This window comes from Anoplolepis gracilipes, chromosome 12, assembly GCF_047496725.1.
Source record: "Anoplolepis gracilipes chromosome 12, ASM4749672v1, whole genome shotgun sequence".
Classification (NCBI taxonomy): domain Eukaryota; kingdom Metazoa; phylum Arthropoda; class Insecta; order Hymenoptera; family Formicidae; genus Anoplolepis; species Anoplolepis gracilipes.
The window spans coordinates 1308573-1328745 of record NC_132981.1 but is presented as its reverse complement, the minus strand read 5'-3'; the positions used below and the strand labels follow the sequence as shown (position 1 = coordinate 1328745).

General features: G+C 26.2%; 1 protein-coding gene across 2 annotated transcripts; it reads right to left on the bottom strand.

Moving 5' to 3' along the window:
* Positions 1-5149: 5149 nt before the first annotated feature.
* Positions 5150-17564, bottom strand: LOC140671528 (proto-oncogene tyrosine-protein kinase ROS-like). Of its 2 annotated transcripts, XM_072902856.1 has the most exons (9): positions 16980-17564; positions 12723-12823; positions 12331-12599; positions 11964-12237; positions 9871-11351; positions 9437-9544; positions 7972-8189; positions 6966-7436; positions 5150-5664 (listed from the first exon to the last, which is right to left on the bottom strand). In XM_072902856.1, exons 1-9 carry the CDS (start codon positions 17121-17123, stop codon positions 5317-5319), a joined length of 3414 nt encoding a protein of 1137 aa, XP_072758957.1. In that variant the 5' UTR covers positions 17124-17564; the 3' UTR covers positions 5150-5316. The 2 variants fall into 2 exon arrangements, with proteins under 2 accessions (XP_072758957.1, XP_072758956.1); XM_072902855.1 differs by having other exon boundaries at positions 11964-12599.
* Between the last annotated feature and the right edge of the window lie 2609 nt (positions 17565-20173).

Here is a 20173-nt window from a genome sequence, read left to right as displayed (position 1 = left end):
TTTTCTTATTAATCCAGATCAATATAATATTATATGATTTGAGTATATACTATATAAACACTATGCAACATCAATAATGGGAAATTTCAGAAATCGATTTATGCTACATTTACTCATTAATTGACGAAAAACATCCAGATTATCAAATTATCAAAAAATATACAGATAATATAAAAAATTTTTTAAATTGTATAAAACTTTTTCGGTTTTTTATTTGTTATTTATAAAAAAATTAAAGAGGTAAAAATAAAATATTAAGTCTATATTTTTTTTACATACTAGACATCAAGATCTTTAAAATAAACTATCATTGATACGTTGTACGAATATGATTGACTAACAAAATTGTTTAAGTATTAAGATATATACATATGTTTTGTTTTGAATATTAAAATAAAAGGTAAGTTAAATTAGGTTGTTCCTTTGGAGGTGGTGGTGCAGGGGTGAGGCTCCCTCTCTCTCCTGTCCTTACCTTTGATTTACTACATAAATCCAAATACTAGAAAATGTATTTTTTTAAGAAATTAGTTAATGCAACACTATTTCCCAGATCTTGCGACAGGAATACAATAACTGCCTTCACTAGCATTTCCATAAAGTACGTAATCTTATTCCAATCATAATAATTTATCACTTTTATCTATAAATGCTTGCATGTATTCGACTTATGCGCATTTAACTATTGATAAATCTACTATTCCTGATTTTTCAAATGACGCAAATTGGTTAGTCGATACTTTTACAAACTTTTAATCAACATTTTCATATGTGACTTCCAATATTCTATGGATCATGTACACTTTATGAATCACAAAATTATTATCTTTTGTTCCATTAAAATTTATAATTTTATTTGTGATAATCATTTCATACACACGTACATATTACACATCAAAATCTATTATTTGTGTTCGTTGTTCTTGATAGTTTATGGTTATTGTGTCACATCCTTTGAGTCGAAAGAAGTGTGTATCTTGTATTTGACTATGACATATCTACTTATTGAACTCTATTAACCTTACTTATTTATATCTGAAGAACATTTTTTGCTTATATAAGCAATGTGATATATGTACAAAAAAATATTTTGATTATATAAATAACTTAATAATAGAATGTTGAATAATTAGCGCAGTACTTAAGATTATACATTAAGCAATAATACATAAGTTTAATTAAATATATGTTTAATAACATATTATGAATGCAAAATTAAAAATAAAAATCAGCACTGATTCTCACATAAAAATTCACTTATTTTTGGCGTTTTTAAGCTTTTTTTCCTAAAAGTAATATTTCAAGGGTTTATTCGTACGCGCCGCCATGAAAAGATATCTAATAATTGACAGATATTTTCAAAAAAAGTAATATAAGAACAATCACAATTGTGGAATGAGATTTGAATCTAAATATTTTATTTTATATATATTAGTATTTTAATTAAACTTTTAATCTTTTTGTTATATTTATATTTCGAGTAATATGATATTTTAATTATTTATTATAAAAAGAAGCATTCATGCAGAACATAAGTTTATACCATATTTTTAACTGCTACTTTTTATCGTAAGAGAGTAAAATCAGATACATGCTAAAGCATCTAATATTTACAGAAATAAAACGAATTTCTCTTGGTATTTCTCACCTGTCAACAAAACATCTTTCTATTAGTCTTATTTCAAATATATTTTCAATGTCTGATTTGAAAAAAGCACCTCAAGTATTTATTATGGATATGTGTATGTGTGCAATAATGTCATGTGTGCAATAATATCGTGTGCGCAAAGTATTAATATGAATTTTTTATTTTATGGGTGTAATAATGTCATATGTGCAATGCGTATGTGTGTAATAATATGATGTGTGCAAAATGTTTGTGCGCAATATTGTCATGTGTACAATTGTATTTTTATATTTTTAATTTCTTTCATGTGCGCAATAATACGTGTAGGCAATCAGAATGTAGGCAATCGAAGTCTGCAAAATGTTATGTGTAAAAACGAAACAGTTGCTAATCGGGAATGTAGACAAACGGAGCTCTTTCTACAGTTTGTGTATAATGTATAAAAAAAATATAAGAAGATAATAACTTTGATAAAATTAAATAAAAATTTTAAAAATAATTTTTTGTTTATGACAAAATTAATTTATATTTATTTAACATTTCAATTTCTCTCCAGAATTTTCACTAATTAAATATAAGCAATAAATATCAATTAAACCATATGTATCATTATATGTATACATCCGATTTTATGATCTAACGCGAACGTCTTTATTTTTATTTTTGCTTACATGACATTGTAATCGGCTCTTATTAGCTTGTAATTTACTTAATTTATATATCATAAATGAGGATATAATGAATAATGGATTACTAAAAAATTTTTATTTGATTCGAAAATTTAATACGTAAATGATGTTTTTTTTTCTTATAATGAAAATATTTATCACATTTATTTATAGATCCTTAAAATTATTAACTATAAACAAAGAAACCATTAATTTATTTCTATTATTGCTCTCTCTCTCTCTCTCTCTCTCTCTCTCTCTCTCTCTCTCTCTCTCTCTCTCTCTCTCTCTCTCTCTCTCTCTCTCTCTCTTTCTCTCTCTCTCCCTCTCTCTCTCTCTCTCTCTTTCTCTCTCTCTCTCACTTTCCAATTACGATTAACATATTTAGATTATCTTATATAAATTAACATATTAAAACAACTAACGTTGTTAATTTTGTGGTCAAATCATTTGTTTCGTTGCATGTGTGAGCCTTGGATCAGGGAAACAGAAAGCTGAAGAAGGTAAATTAATCTTAATTAAACAAGAACATCACATAAAAAAACGATGTTTATATTTCACTATATTGTTACGTCCAGACTCGAGAAGGATAAATCTGTGGAAAGACGTGACTAACCCGTGTCAAAACGCGTTTATTATCTTAAGCTGTTCAGATTCGAAAGAACTTTGCAGAGGCCTTAGATCTGTCATTAACGTCAAAGATCCCTTTTACTAGGCCAGTAAGCCATTCGTTCGATAGTTTCTTTTTGATAAGGAAATTAAATCCCTGTTACACAAAACAGAGCCTTGTGCAATTTCAAATTAAGGAAACAAGAGCGAGGTTAATTAATTAAATAAATTATTAAATTAAACATTATATTTTATTAAAAAAATTAAAAAAAAAGAAGAATGCATATACAGAATAACATAATCTGCAGTAACGAAAATAAATACAAATATATGTATATGTATATTGTTAATGTAATGTGTGGTTGTGTTTGTAATTATTATCGTTGGTGTTACGTAAATTTGAAGGTCATCAGTCAGAACAATGCGGGAGAAATTTTAACGTTAAAATCTTAGGATCTGAGTGGTTATTATAATGTATAATTAATACGGTAAGAAAAATGAAGTGATATCAAAACGTATAATTAAATGTAAGTGTATACATTAAAGAAGTTCAGAAATATATAATTTGTCGGTCGCATGTGTGTTAGATTAAAATTAAAAGATTAGGATATAAGATAACTAAAACATCCATTCAAGTTATATATATATATATATATATATATTTGTATATATATATATATAACTTGAATGGATGTTTTAGTTATCTTATATCCTAATCTTTTAATTTTAATCTAATACACATGCGAGCGACGAATCATATATTTCTGAATATATATATATATATATATATATATATATATATATATATATATTGTATATGTAGAATATATTATTAAGATTTTTTTTTATTTATAGTTTTAATATTTTATATACATATATGTATGTATAACTTAAAATAAAATTTGCTCATCTTATCTTCTTTTATCTATAAAGATTAAATTTATTTAATCTAATTTTTAAAAAATCTAATTTTGGAATGTAACCACAATTTTTATTTATTTCAACAATAAAAGTTTTTTATCCAAAATATCCTCTACCGTTCTTTATCCAAAATTACACTTGGTCCCATCCCAGATTATAAGGATAAGTTTCTTTATTAAAAAGGAAATCGCCATAACAAATATGCAATTCAAAGTAAAATAATCCTGATCGCTAACCTATTTCTCGAGCCTTTCGGCTTGCTTAACTCGAGGTACGCGCCTTTAAAGTTTCTGTTCTCGAAAAATATAATTATTACACTCTTCTTTCGCTCCATCCTTTTCCAGGCCTCAACGTAACAAATTGCATGCATTTGTGAAATTTTAGTGACTGTGTTTAATAATTTGAAATAGAAGAAGATACATTTATATAATTTGATGTTACTTTATTTCTGGAAAGGAAAAATTCTGTACAAACTACTAAAAAGATATGCATTATTTATGAAGTTGTTATTAGACATATGGTTATAGAAAGATAAAAAATATTAAGAGAACAACATTCTTAAGGTTATTCGAAAGATAGTTATATAAATATCATTAAAAAGAAAGATACTAAACAGACATATCAGAAATAATCCATAAGAATTCATTGTCAAATAATTTACACAATAACATATTATATGCATAAAATCTTGTGCCCTGATTGTGACACATCAAATGTCGGACAAACATATATTAGAGAATGCAGGTGCTATATAAATAGGAATACGTCACAACAATCAGTAATCACTGATGTTGACACATAAATCGTTGAATTATGTGAATTTGATTGAGAAAATGTCGAAGTCTTAAATGGAGAGTCTATTTTACTGAATAGCTTATTGTGTAAACTAATTTACATAAAAAGACAAAAGCTCAAAAGGTAATTATTAACTTGTTATAACATTATATTATTAAGATCTCTGTTTATTTATTGTTATTGCTTTCATTACAGTCAGCAAAGTAATTAATGCTAAATAAAAATGCATCAATATGAATTTAATCATTAAGAATCCAACTGAACAAACATTAATAATCTAAAAATTAACAATTTGCACATACATAATATTTAATTTATAAAAGATTTTTTTGTTATCTACTACTTATAATTTTAAAATTACTATTTGTATTATTATTATTATTATTATTATTATTACCATTATGTTTGTGTAACTCTTGTCAACATTTTTAATACTTTACCAACACTATAAAATTTTAAAAACATACCATATTTTTTATATTGAATTTAAACGATGTAATATTCAACTGACGTGACCATATTATAATAAAAAAAACGAGTGATTTATTGTAGGCACATTAAACATTTCACGTAAAACTAATGAAGTTAAACAACATAATTAAATTAAATGTTTCGTAGATATAGATTTTGCAAAGATTATTTTTCAATGCAGTAGCATAGGATGTGAATTTTAAAAAAACATTAATTCACTTTTGATGCTTACATAATGTCCGCCAGATTTAGAATCGCATCTTCTATACTATTTCTAAGAGCTATGATACTTTCGAGACAAAGTTTAAACTTTGGTCTAGCATTCGCAGAACTCCAGCAACGCATAATTAACTGATACAATAAAGATGGACAGTTGAGAGGCATCTGCAACCTGCCGCCTAAACGTACATAATCCATCACTTCGAAATTTGTCTTATCAAAGTAGGGTTGCTCACCCAACGATGTAACCTCCCACATTAATACTCCGAATGACCAAACGTCGCTTTTAGAAGTAAATATTCCCGTGGCCAGAGATTCAGGTGCCATCCAGCGAACAGGAAGCAGACCTCCTCCTTCCTAAAATACGATTTTAATAAAGTAAATTCTTTTATTTAAGTTATTAATTTTTGAAATATATGTGCGTAAACAGAAAACGTTCACTCATTTCTTGCTTTATGTAGATAAAATAATTAATTTTTCTTAAGGATGTTTAGCACCTACAATCGGAGCAAAAAATAGTTGAAATTGACGAATATATACTTTTCTCATATATCTTAATATATGATTATTATAAAGATTGCATAAAATTTTATTATTTATTCATAGCTAGAGTGTAGAAATGTATTTTCAAACTTCTGTTGCTTTTTATTGGGGAATTTTCGTATTTCTTAAATTATAATGAGAAACTTTTATCATTGACGGTACCTCGATTTCAACATTACAGCACAAAATTTGAATTATAAAAATAAAAGAATTTACTCGTACAGAGTAATTCAAAATGTCAGAATAAAAATTATAATAGTAAATAATGACAAAATATAGAAGATTTTTAACTATTTCTTTGATAATTTTAATAATTTGTCATTTCTCCGAGAAGAAAGAAATGTGGCAACATATTTAACATAATTTTTCATAAGTTGGTCAAATTGCAAATTGACATATGAGGCCTAGTCACTTGTCACTTCTCGCTTACACGTTTGTATATAGAGGCTTCTTCAGATGAAAAGATAGGTTATTTACAATGTCAAAAGAAGGCTCAGCTGAATGCTATGTTGCCACGTTTTCACAATAAATAATATGTCATCTCGGATAATAGGACGAAATTGAGAAAATTATATTCAACATCTTTTGAACTAGTCAGTACTTGACCAAATTATGTGATCAAATATTTCTTCTTTATTTAAACTATATTTTTGCAAATTTTGAATAAATTCCTATTATTATTTCTATCTATTTTAGCTCTTAAATCAACATGATCATAGGTTTTTTATAAGAGAAAATCTGTAATCGTATCAATTTAAGAGCTAAAAGAGACAGAAATAATTATATTTATACTTATTTATATAAATAATTATATTTATAATTATATTAATACTTTTACTTATAATTAACTCCACAAAATAATGATATTTGTAATAATATCGACGAGTAAATTCATTGCAAATTAAATTTCTTATAACTTTTGATTGCTTCAGTGAATCAACTCCAGGTTTTTTTATAAGTCTCTGAACATGTATCAGAACAATCTGTGAAAATTTTATTAAATTCCTATATTTTTAAAAAAAGGTACTAAACATCCTTACATTCTATTCAAAATGTACAATATTATTACGGCATAAAAACAAAAAATTTAATTTCTCTTGTATAACTGTATTTACCTTACGGTAATAATCATCTTTGTAAACATCTCTAGCTAGTCCAAAATCGCCAATTTTTACGACACGGTTTTCACGATTTCTCCCGGATACTAAGCAGTTCCGGCATGCGAGATCTCTATGCACGAAACGCAGTTCTTGCAGATAGCAACAGCCTCGCGCAACATCCTCACATATGGCAAGCAAATCTTGCAGACGCAAAGCGTGCGAATCTGACGGTTCCAATGTTCGACTCTCTCTCAAATATTTCAACAGATTAGTTTCCATTAATTCCAACACAAGTAATGCAGAACCTTTGTCCAAACAGACACCCAACAGTTTTAATACATGTTTGTGTCGAAAGTGATTCATAAGCCTGGCCTCTTGCAAGAATTCTTTTTTCTCTTTCGAGGAAGCACGCTCTTTTAACATCTTTATAGCAACGGGTGTTTTTATGCCCGGTTCTTCTAAATTTTTGACAGTTCCTTGATACACCTACAAAATTTTGAAATTAAGTTAAATACAATTAAAAATGTACATTGTGGCATTTAAATATTTTAAATATGATTATTATTATATACATTTAATTATGTTAAAACTATTCTTTAAATTAATATTATAAAAAACCTATTTTTTATATAATATGATTTATTATTGATAAATCTCAGAATTCAAGCAAACAAAATTTCCACTTTTATAGCACAAAGTTGTTTTAGCTATCTTATAAAATAGCATTGTTCTGATACCTGTCATTGCATGCTTACTAAATAAAAAGTTAATGTAAAAATTTACTTCTATTATTTTTAAATTCATTATCGAATAACAGGAAAATGTCATTGTAAAGTATTCCAGTATATATCAGTTTCTTCTACACGTGTGTAATTTTTATTTTATAAACATCTTTTATAATACACAATTTCTTTTTATTTCAAAAAGTTGATTTTTATATTTATTAAAAAATGTGTGCCTTACTTTATCATTTAAAAATTAAAATGACTTAAAATATGACAACGAGAAAACCTGCTTTTACCATTCCGAATGCGCCACTGTCAAGGAGTTTTGATAGTGTGATTTGCTCGCGTTTAATTTTGTTCAGTACATATTCATTCCAATTATATTGCAACATAGGACTGTATAACATATTGATTTGAAGATTCTTGTTCGGTATCTCATGCAGAATAGCTAATTCGATGTCGGTCATTATTGGAGACAAAACTTGCTCGCTACCTTCTTTGCGTTGTCGATACACTGTCATAAAATTACAATATATTATACTTATACAATAATGGATTGCAAAATTTACATTGCTTTAATAACAAATAAATTAAATCTTTTCAAATAACTTATAAATGCGACATTTGATACAGTCTGTAATTAAGGATGTTTAGCACCTACAATCGGAGCAAAAAGTAGTCGAAATTGACGAATATATTTTTCTCATATATCTTAGTATATGATTATTATAAAGATTGCATAAAATCTTATTATTTATTTATAGCTAGAGTGTAGAAATGTATTTTCTAACTTCTGTTGCTTTTTTTCGGAGAATTTTTGTGTTTCTTAAATTATAATGCGAAACTTTAATCATTGACGGTACCTCGATTTCAACATTACAGCACAGAATTTGAATTATAAAAATAAAAGAATTTACTCGTACAGAGTAATTCAAAATGTCAGAATAAAAATTATAATAGTGAATAATGACAAAATATAGAAGATTTTTAACTATTTCTTTGATAATTTTAATAATTTGTCATTTCTTCGAGAAGAAAGAAATGTGGCAACATGTTTAACATAATTTTTCATAAGTTGGTCAAATTGCAAATTGACATATGAGGCCTAGTCACTTCTCACTTACACGTTTGTATATAGAGGTTTCTTCAGATGAAAAGATAGGTTATTTAAAATGTCAAAAGAAGGCTCGACTGAATTCTATTTTGCCACGTTTTCACAATAAATAATATGTTATCTCGGATAATAGAACGAAATTGAGAAAATTATATTCAATATCTTTTGAACTAGTCAGTACTTGGCCAAAATTATGTGATCAAATATTTCCTCTATACTTAAACTATTCTTTTGCTTGAATAAAATCCTATTATTATTTCTATCTATTTTAGCTCTTAAATCAACACGATCACAGGTTTTTTATAAGATAGAAAATCTGTAATCGTATCAATTTAAGGGCTAAAGGGGACAGAAATAATTATATTTATACTTATTTATATAAATAATTATATTTATAATTATATTAATACGTTTACTTATAATTAGCTCCACAAAATAATTATATTTATAATAATATCGACGAGTAAATTCATTGCAAATTAAAATTCTTATAACTTTTGATTGCTTCAGTGAATCAACTCCAGGTTTTTTTATAAGTTTCTGAACATGTATCAGAACAATCTGTGCAAATTTTATTAAATTCCTATATTTTTAAAAATAGTTACCAAACATCTTTAAAGACTGAAACGTGTATCAAATATACTTACAATAATAAAAGTAGTAGATGCAGATTACTGTAACTATAGCGACAAGGCTTAAAATCAATGGTAGATAATATTGTTTAGCGGATATTTCAGGAGTGCTTGAAATAACACCTAAGTAAAGAAAAAATATAGTTTTAATATATTTATTTTAGATTTGAAAACTTACTTTGACTTATATTATTAATAAAAATTGTAGATAATTATTTACATTAAGGCCACACAGATTTTAATGACTTTGACAACATATCGCCCCGAATGTAAATAATTATCAAAATTTCTAGCTTTTCAAAGTTTGTAAACACTTTTGTCTAAAACAAACATAAAATATTATAATATTATAACTTTATTAATAAAAATTTATAATTTAAAAATTTTGAGAAATGTTTTTTAAAATATTTAAAATAAGTATAAATTCGTCAGAATTTTCACTTGCTTACCAAGTGTTGAAAAAGTGAATCTCTCATCAGACGGCCATATAAAGTCTTCCTCGTACTCGAGATACCTCAATTTCAAACGAAACTTGTATATAGTTCCCGGCTGTAAGTTTCCTATGTAATGTGTTACTTTTTCGGTATTTTCCACCTTAATATTGTTCACTATTTGCCATTTTTCTATTGCAACCTTCGTATAGTCTAGCATACAAAGAATCGCCGGTTTAATGTTGGAAATCCAAGAGACAGTCAAGCTATTTACACTGACGTCGTCTAAAGTTATATTATTCGGTTCAAAGTACATGTAAACGATCTTACTTAAACTATCGTTGTAGAAATTGCTGAAATTAACTGGATAAACACGCACGTATATCCAATATGTTTCTCCTGGTAGCAATTCCTGAATCTTTGTAAAAAACTTGCCATCTGCTGTACGTTTGGGCATATTGATAACTTCTGTTCCGTTTCGTTGCGTGTCATTCATCGAAGTAAATGACTTCCAATGCACTTCATAGATCACGACCACACAGTTTAATTTCTTGGGCGGCATCCATTGAACTGCCGTTACAGTAGGCGTCAGAACATGAATAGTTATGTTTTCCGGTGCATTGAGCTTACCCAGATTAGTTTTTATTGTCATGATATTTGAGCTTAATAATGGATCCATTGATAATTTGTCAAAATAAAAATTATTTATAGCTAACTTTAACTTATACTCTGTAAATGGCGTTAAATTCGGAATCTCGTAAAACCGCTCATATGTCTGCACAATAAATTTATTGAACATGTTAGTGTCATTGTCCAAACAATCACTTATATAGATGGTATATAAGGTGGCAGGCAAATTGTACTTTTTGCATCCACTTTTGGGAATCGGTTCCGGAAGATTTACGCTGATGTTATTTGTCGCTACCATTATTTGTCCAATATCGTAATCGTTTTTGTCAGGTGTCAAACACCTTGTGGGTGGATATGATTGTAAAGATTTATCAAAAGCGTGAAATTCATGTATATGAAACGGCGTAAAATCTGTATTTGTTATTGGAGGCACTTTTATCATTTGTACATATTTTAATGCGTTTTCTGTACTCTCTAGAAGTGCGTACCGTTTTTTCAAAATATAGACTCTATTACTATAGAATGTAGAAATGTAAATATTTGTCTTGTCAACTATTAAAAAGTCGAAACTTATATTATCGCTAATAATTGTGCTATTTAAAATCAAATTGCACATACAGGCATAAATATCTGTTACAATCAACAGACTTTCCGTATCTTTCGTCAGTATCCAGTAAATTAGCACTTTCTTATTAGCATTTACGTCGATTTTTATAGACCTATGAACGTATTTTGAATTATCGAAATATGGGCAAGAGCACATGTCGGATGCATTTTTCTGAATATGTTGCACATTTTTTTCTTCCAGATCAAGTTGTATTATTTCATATTGAGAATGTATCCAATCAAATGCTGTGTAATATAAAATTCTAAAAGTTATACACATTAAATTATTTATTATAGAATATTGTTTCAATAGTAGCAGAAACTTATGTAATGAATATTTGAAATTCTAAAATTATATATACATATTTACTTATAATTTTTGTATAAAGATTGGCGCAAACCAAGTGATATACTTTATACCGCTAGTTTTTTGCGATATTATAGCTAACGATAAAATATAGTATATACCAGATACTATAATATATTACTTTTTCCCCGCTACATTTTTCTTTAAGATGGCCAAGAAAGTGAACTCAGAAGCATTATTATTATTAACAATGACTTTAAAGACAAAGAAGAATTATTTAAAGTTATAGGCCAGAACTTGGAGAGTTTTTTTCGTCATTTATTCCAAATATTTTTAGTATTTGTTTCAAATATTTGTCATTTATTCTAAATATTTTCATCATTTATTTCAATCAATTGTTGTATATATAAACTAATTAACTACAGTTTTATAGTATTGCTTTATAGTATAGCGCTCAGTCTATGCCGGTCTTTACTTATGATCTTAATTAGAAGACATATCAATTTATTACAAGAAGTTACAAATCTATAACAGAAACATTTTTTTAGATGGATAAAAGTTAATATACCCCATAAATGGTTGTATCACTAAATTAGCCACGTTATATATCTCCAAATCTATCTCATCGTATTTGATTATGCCATTTTCCCACATTGTTAAATCAAATTTCACAACATATGTTGGATCAAATCCTTCTATCCAGTACAGACTTCTTGCTATCCAGTCGATACAAAGACCAGTCACAATATTTTTAAGAGTAGCTATTTTTGTGATATTATTTTTATTCATCTCCAATATCATTAGGTCACGCTCATAGTTACTCCAAAAAATTTTGTGTTCCGCTATTAAGTAAGCCATTGTTACTATGTCATTTTTTTCCACAAAGATATTAACGGTGGTATTTGAATCCAGATCCCATATATCAATATTCTTACGTGATATCTTTAATAATTGCGGTATCGCATTTTCGTGCGTAGTTGATACGTTGATTAAATCTGTGTAAGGACTAACACCAACTTTAGTATAAGTTCGTACTTGGAAGTAGTATGTCGTGTTAGGTTTCGAATTATGCAACGTGAACTCCAATGTTGTAGCTGAGATACATTTATCATCGCAAATTTTAATTTTTTCTAGATTTTCAATGAACCAACACTGCACTATGTATCCTTGTATCACTTCGTTCATAAATTTAGGTTGGTTCCATCTAAAAAAGATAAGATTTTTGTTTTTCTATATGTTCAATTAGTGAAATTATAACTTTTTTATATATATTGTTAAATTTTGTTAGAAACTGGAAAAATATAGGCTGAAAATTCAGATTCTTTACCTGAATATTATGGAAATATTGTCTCTCTTATTCATGAATCCATGGTAGAACTCTACAAATGTTCTGGGAGATGTTGGTTTGTTTAAAATGCTTTCTAGAGACTTTAAAATCATGTTGACATAATTATACAAGAACATTAAGTTTTTTTTGAGTAGTCAAAAAGAAAACTTAAGAGAAATAAAGAAAGAAGAAAATGTAAAATAAAAAAATTAACACAGCAAGAAATATATGGTATTGATTTTTAAAATAATAAAATAATATAAAAGAGGTTTGTGTGTTTTAAAAATAAAACTTAATAAAGTAATTGTTGATTTAGAGCAAAAACACATAAAAAGTTTTTAAGAAGGAGTTAAATGTACTTAAAAAATTTCTTATTGATTAAGAAATAAAATGTATAATATGTGATTTCTTTAAAAGAAACAAAGAATCTAGCAAAAACCTAAAAAATGAATAATGAAATTGTCGGGATTATTTTAAATCTATTAATTTTGCATACAATTAATATATCTCTTTTTCTCTCTTTTTGACAGATTAAAATTGATATTCTTTTTGCTATTAAAAGATATTTTTTTTTTAGATTTAATTTTCAATCTCTCTTGAATATAAATTACTTTTACAATTTTATTTAGTAGATTTTTTTTACTAACGTTTTATGCGTTTGATTTTATTTGATGTTGGTTTGTGTAAAATGCTTTCTAGAGACTTTAAAATCATGTTGACATAATTATACAAGAACATTAAGTTTTTTTGAGTAGTCAAAAAGAAAATTTAAGAGAAATAAAGAAAGAAAAAAATGTAAAATAAAAAAATTAACACAGCAAGAAATATATAGTATTAACAACAACGGGTTAATTAAAACGACCTGACTAGCCAAAATCATTTAATTTATTCACACGACGTTTCGACCATATGGTTGTGGTCCTTTTCAAGTGTCACTATAAAGAAAATATATAAAGGATCAAACAATATATGGATACAATTTATACCGAATTAAACACAAACAATATAATGTAATGTCATTAAAAACCAGTTTTCTCACACGTAAATTAAGAAGAAAGAATACAATGGAACATGTTTAAAAGTAGAACTTAATTGTGGAACAGTTAAATATTTCACTAGTTAAAATCAACGGTTAATAAATTGAAATAAACACAAACAACGAGACACGTCATGTCAACATGTTTTTAAACGAAACTGTCAATTTTTAGAAAGAAAAACAACACATCAAACGACCTTTATAATTTTGTCATAAATATTATTTAAATTTTCCATGTCTCTTTGTAGGTTAATCGTGGAATTAAATTTCTTGATGAAAAACATTTCAGCTATTTCTCTCTTCTTAATAAATTTTTCATTATGTAAAATAACCGGTTTGTCCGACTCAAACTCATGTCCAAATTCAATTCTGTGTTTGCTAACAACTGATTGATTGGTAGGATGTAGTTTTATATTGTTAAGATGTTCTTTAATACGTGTGCGTACATGTCGTTTTGTTTGGCCTATATAGAGCTCATCTTTACAGAATTGAATTTGGACATGAGTTTGAGTCGGACAAACCGGTTATTTTACATGAAAAATTTATTAAGAAGAGAGAAATAGCTGAAATGTTTTTTATCAAGAAATTTAATTCCACGATTAACCTACAAAGAGACACCGAAAATTTAAATAATATTTATGACAAAATTATAAAGGTCGTTTGATGTGTTGTTTTTTTTTCTAAAAATTGACAGTTTCGTTTAAAAACTCATGTTGACATGACGTGTCTCGTTGTTTGTGTTTATTTCAATTTATTAACCGTTGATTTTAACTAGTGAAATATTTAACTGTTCCACAATTAAGTTCTACTTTTAAACATGTTCCATTGTATTCTTTCTTCTTAATTTACGTGTGAGTAGACTGGTTTTTAATGACATTACATTATATTGTTTGTGTTTAATTCGGTATAAATTGTATCCATATATTGTTTGATCCTATATATATTTTCTTTATAGTGACACTTGAAAAGGACCACAACCATATGGTCGAAACGTCGTGTAAATAAATTACATGATTTTGGCTAGTCAGGTCGTTTTAATTAACCCGTTGTTTATAATTAAATACTAGCGACTTTAATCTTTAACTTCTAATATAGTATTAATTTATATTTATAAAATAATAAAATAATATAAAAGAGGTCTGTGTGTTTTAAAAATAAAACTTAAAAAGTAATTATTAATTTAGAGCAAAAACACATAAAAAGTTTTCAATAAGAAGTTGAATGTACTTCAAAAATTTCTTATTGATTAAGAAATAAAATGTTTAATATTTACGATTTCGTTAAAAGAAACAAAAAACGCAGCAAAAATGATTAATAAAATTAACGGCTTTATTTTAATTCTATTAATTTTGCATACAATATATATATATTTTTCTTTTTTCTTTTTGACAGAATGAAATTTATATTCTTTTTGCTGTTGAAAGATATTTTTTTAGATTTGATTTTCACTTTCTCTTAAATATAAATTACATTTACAATTTTTTATCGTAGATTTTTTTACTAACGTTTTATACATTTGTTTGCAACTTACCAATAGGTTTTAAGATCATAGACATATTTGCAAATGGAACTTTATCGATATTTACATTATCAAGGTTAAATTTTTGGTTTTGTAAAATGTAACAATTGTTATTTTGAGATGCTGGAATATCCTTGATAAAATATAGCATACAAAGTTGAAAAAGTAAATATTATTTAGCCAGAAACATGGCTGAAACTGTTCCCGATTTTTTTAATGATAAGTAATATATGTAGAAATAAGTAAAATTGAAATTTTTGTAAATGTTTGAATTAACTTACATCTCTCAAATTATTTTTATTTAAACATATACATATACAGTACATTTCTAAGTAATGCAAACTTTAAATTTTGTAGCGCTCTCTTTTAATTTCCAAGAGATATGCGATTTTAAAATATCATAATTTTTATATACTTACTTGTATTATCTTCATGTTATATCATACATACATGTATGTTTATATTTTTGTGTTTACATTTATTCGTTATTACATCACTGTTAGTAAGATCACTGTTTAACTTTGCTAAGAATTTCTTTTTACTTATTTTTATAATTAACTTAAAAGTATTAACTTTTCCAATTAATTTAACTTCTAAAATTAATTTTTTTTTTAAATTAACTTGAGCTTTATTACGACCCTTGCACGTGCTACGTCTTTATAAAAAATGAAAACATCTTGAAAACATATCAAGGTTAAAGTTATGGACTATAAACTTCTTTTTATTAAAATATCTTGAGAAACATAATAGAACACCATAAAATTCAAAACAAGCATTACTTAGAAATGTACCCTCTTTAATATTATATATTTTTATATTAAAATAAAAATAATCCGTGAGTTGTAAGTTAATTCGAACATTTATCACATTTATCTCGATAACGAATGTTATACACATAGCTATTATTGACTATACATATATATGTACAATAAAAATGATATATAAATTCGAGCACATGACGAATGATTGCTGTTGAATATTTTATTGATTGAAACTATTGAACTTTAAAGTTAACTGATACAATTCCAAGTTCCATTATACCAATATTCCACTTTCAATATTTTATTCACTATTTTAATATTCAATATTAGCTTTGTTTTGTTACATATATGTATTAAATTATCCTTAATACAAAAAAGTTACGTTAGGAATTTTCTAAATTCGTAAATTTTCTTTTTCTAATTTCGTATAAAAATTAATTTATTACAAATCTTATTATATCAATAAAAATTTTTACAAATATCCAGAAAAACAAATAAGTTTTAAAAATTGAAGAAGAATCATATAAAAATCAATTCAATAGTGTCATCATATGTAATGTATTAATGCAGCGAAAAGAACATATAAAACAATGAAATAATCTTAACAGTCGACCTAACTGGCAAAAGATGTTTATTTAATTCTTATGAAATGTTATACATAACGTTTCAACCCTTGGTTTAGGTCTTCTTTAGATGTTCAAGTTCTAAAGAACCGAAAGTTGTCAAATAAAAAAGAGAATAAATGTCAGGATTATGAAACGTTGTAAAACAAAAAGCATATAAATACACAGACATAACATAGAACATATAAAATTTTTTTTATTATTATATATGCATTATCTATGTTATTATTATATAGGTTTAATTTTCAAACATTAATAAACTATTAGCTGCAAAAACATTCAATTATCTTTTTTTAAATAGGATAAAATATCTCTTACCTGCGTAAAATTTAAATCCGGGCATACTGGTACGTATTCTTCTTGAAGATTGTCCGAAGCGACATAATTTTTTGATAAAAGTGTTATAGCTATCTTTGTTAGCAGTAATCCTTTCAATAAAATGCATAATATCGTTCCAAACATAATAATAATCTTCTTTTTTCATAAATTATTGCACTCAATTAATTTCAGCTCAATCGTAAATTAGCGATTTTGTTTTTCTTAACCTGAATGAGTCTGACTTATTAAATGAATCAATGATCTCTCACATTTTTTAGAAAATATTTTTAGAACTTGATTCACGAATCATAGGTTATTATTTTGCAATATTATATTTTAAGATTTTTTTTATCCCCCGATCATGAGATGCATCTTACTATCAAATTAGGGTTCTCTCTCTCTCTCTCTCTCTCTCTCTCTCTCTCTCTCTCTCTCTCTCGCTCGCTCGCTCGCTCGCTCTTTCTTCTCCCCCTAGTAAAATAAATAATAAATAATTTCTATGATTTCTTTTTTGATGGAAGTTGATAATAAAGCAAAGTGATATGTATTTATTTGATTGTATTTGAAGACAATATAATTATTAGCTTCTTGGTAATTTCTTTTATATCGCAATATAGAAAAACAATAAAAAAAAGATGTAATCGAACAAATTATACCAATTCGAAAATTATAGAATAATCGATCTTCTACCACTTTCACCATTATTTACAAACATAAAATATTACTAAATCCACATAGAGATTTTTTGTTTTATAAAGAATGTAATAAGTTGTAATTATTCTTTTTTACATATCATATTATATATTATACATATTTTTTAGTATCCACTATTCGTGCACGTTGTTCTGTGATTTATATGACGCGGTTTGAATCAAATGACATATATGTATTGCAGTTATTTCATAGCAGAGATCGCAATAGCAACTGATTCCAATGTCACTCAATCATGTTTTATTATACGATGAAGCTTTATTCGCTCCTTTCGTTTTTGATTCATTTCTCTCTACGATGATATTCGGCACTACTGGAAAAAAAGCTGGGGTTTTTAAAGATCATTTAATATATATAATGACTATTTAATAAATATATATATATATATATATATATATATATATTAAAATAACTATATATACATAACTATTTAATAAACCTTATTAAAGCTTTTATTTTAATTTGTTCCTAAATAATGTCTTTTTTGATATTAAAAACATGTTTAATGTGTACAAAGATATCTTTTTTATTATAAAAAGAATATAACAAATTCTAGACAAAGTAATTTACGTATTTAATACATTACGCGCAATAATATACATGTATCTGTAAGTACACACGTTAGGTAATAAATCTGAATGTACTATGTAAATAGAAATAATCAACTATATTAAAGTACAAATTATATTAAACTATATTAAAGTTCTCTATTAATTTTACTCTTTATATGTATTATAGATTAGTAAAAATATCTATATATGTAATATGTCTGTACAAAATCAACTATTTTTCTTTTTTTTTTTTTAATTGAAAGAATGTTTTGTGTTGTAAAATTTTGGGTTCATTTCTTCTCTCTTATTAATCCATATAGTAAAGGAAATATAGTATTACATAATTAATATATATATATATATATATATATGTATATATATACATATCAAAATGAACTTCAGCATCTTCCCTGGCCAGCACAGTCACCCGACTTAAATATCATCGAACCATTATAGACAGTTTTAGAGAAGAAAATGAGAAACAGATTTCCTTCTCCAACATCTCTAAAGGAATTAGCAGATATTTTGAATTTTTCGATTATCTTATTTTAATATTTTTTAGCACATAATAATAATCATAAAGAAAATACATGGTTGTTTCTTTAAAAAAATCGAAAAATTGATATTTTACGAGATATTTCTTATTTGATGTCAAAATATTGGAACTTTCAAGCCTCATAACTCGAAAAATACTTAATGAAAAAATATTTTGTCATAGTGTTTTGAAAAGCTCTCAAAGCTACAAGAATATGTAATAAAAAATTGTAAGTTGTATTTAAGAAATTAAAGGTGATCTTCACGTGACCTTCAAATGACTATTCAAGGTCAAACCAATGGTACCATTTTATGTTCCCCTTGAAATCATATAACTTTTGTCTGAAACATTTTTTTCTGATACCCCATTTCTTCGAGATATTGTACCGTCCCGGTACTTTTTGTACACTCTGTATGTATACATATACATATACAAACACTCTACAACAGCTAAAATGGAAAATTTTAGAAATCCGTTTATGCGACACTTATTACTGGTTCATTAATTGATAAAAAACATTCAGATTGCTAAATTATATAAAAAATATACACGATAGATGAAAAAATTCAAAAAATTGTAGAAAACTTTATGGTTTCTTATTTGTTATTTATAAAAAATTGAAGAAGGAAAAATGACATATTGAATCTATATTTTTATTTAGATACTAGACATTAAGATCATCAAAATGAATTATTATCAATACGTTGTACGAGTAAGATTGACTAATGAATTTTTTTAATAAATTTTTAATACCAAGATATATATATATATATATATATATATATATATATATATATATATGTCCAGTTTTTAATATTAAAATCAGAAAAGTTAGGTTAGGTTAGGTTATTTCTTTCAAAGTGGAGGTGTAAAGAAAAGGAATCTATATACTCTTCCCCTGCTTACGCGTTCGATTTATCACTATGAATCCGAATACTTAAAAACGAAATACTATCTTATCTTTTAAAAGGCTAATTAGTGCAACACGATTCCTCAAATCTTTTGCAACAGGAACGCAATAACTGTCTTCGCTAGCATTAATGGTTTCAAGTATGTAATCTTATTATATAATCCAACCGTAATAATTTACCACTTCTACCTATATAAATGCGCATCCAATCATCGATAATCTGCTGTTTTTGATTTTTTAAATAATTCAAATTAGTTAATCGTATCAATACTTTTACACGATTCTAATTAATCGAATTAACATATAGAATTAAAATGGAACTATAATTTATGAATTATGGAATTACTATATTTTGCTTCTTTAAAATTTGTAATTTTAATAATCGTTTCATACACGTATATATTACAAATTAAAATCTATTATTTGTGTTCGTTGTTCTTGGTAGCCTGTGATTTTTGTGTCACGTTCCTTTAAGTCAAAGAAATTG

What these genes read in the sequence shown, in the direction of transcription:
- LOC140671528 (XM_072902855.1), bottom strand. Translation starts at nt 17,123, where the DNA reads ATGTTTGGAACGATATTATGCATTTTATTGAAAGGATTACTGCTAACA. An exon ending in ACAGTGGCGCATTCGGAATG is followed by an intron (nt 7,437 to 7,971) that starts GTAAAAGCAGGT and finishes AAAATTTTGTAG; the next exon opens with GTGTATCAAGGAACTGTCAA. An exon ending in AAGATGATTATTACCGTAAG is followed by an intron (nt 5,665 to 6,965) that starts GTAAATACAGTT and finishes ATCGTATTTTAG; the next exon opens with GAAGGAGGAGGTCTGCTTCC.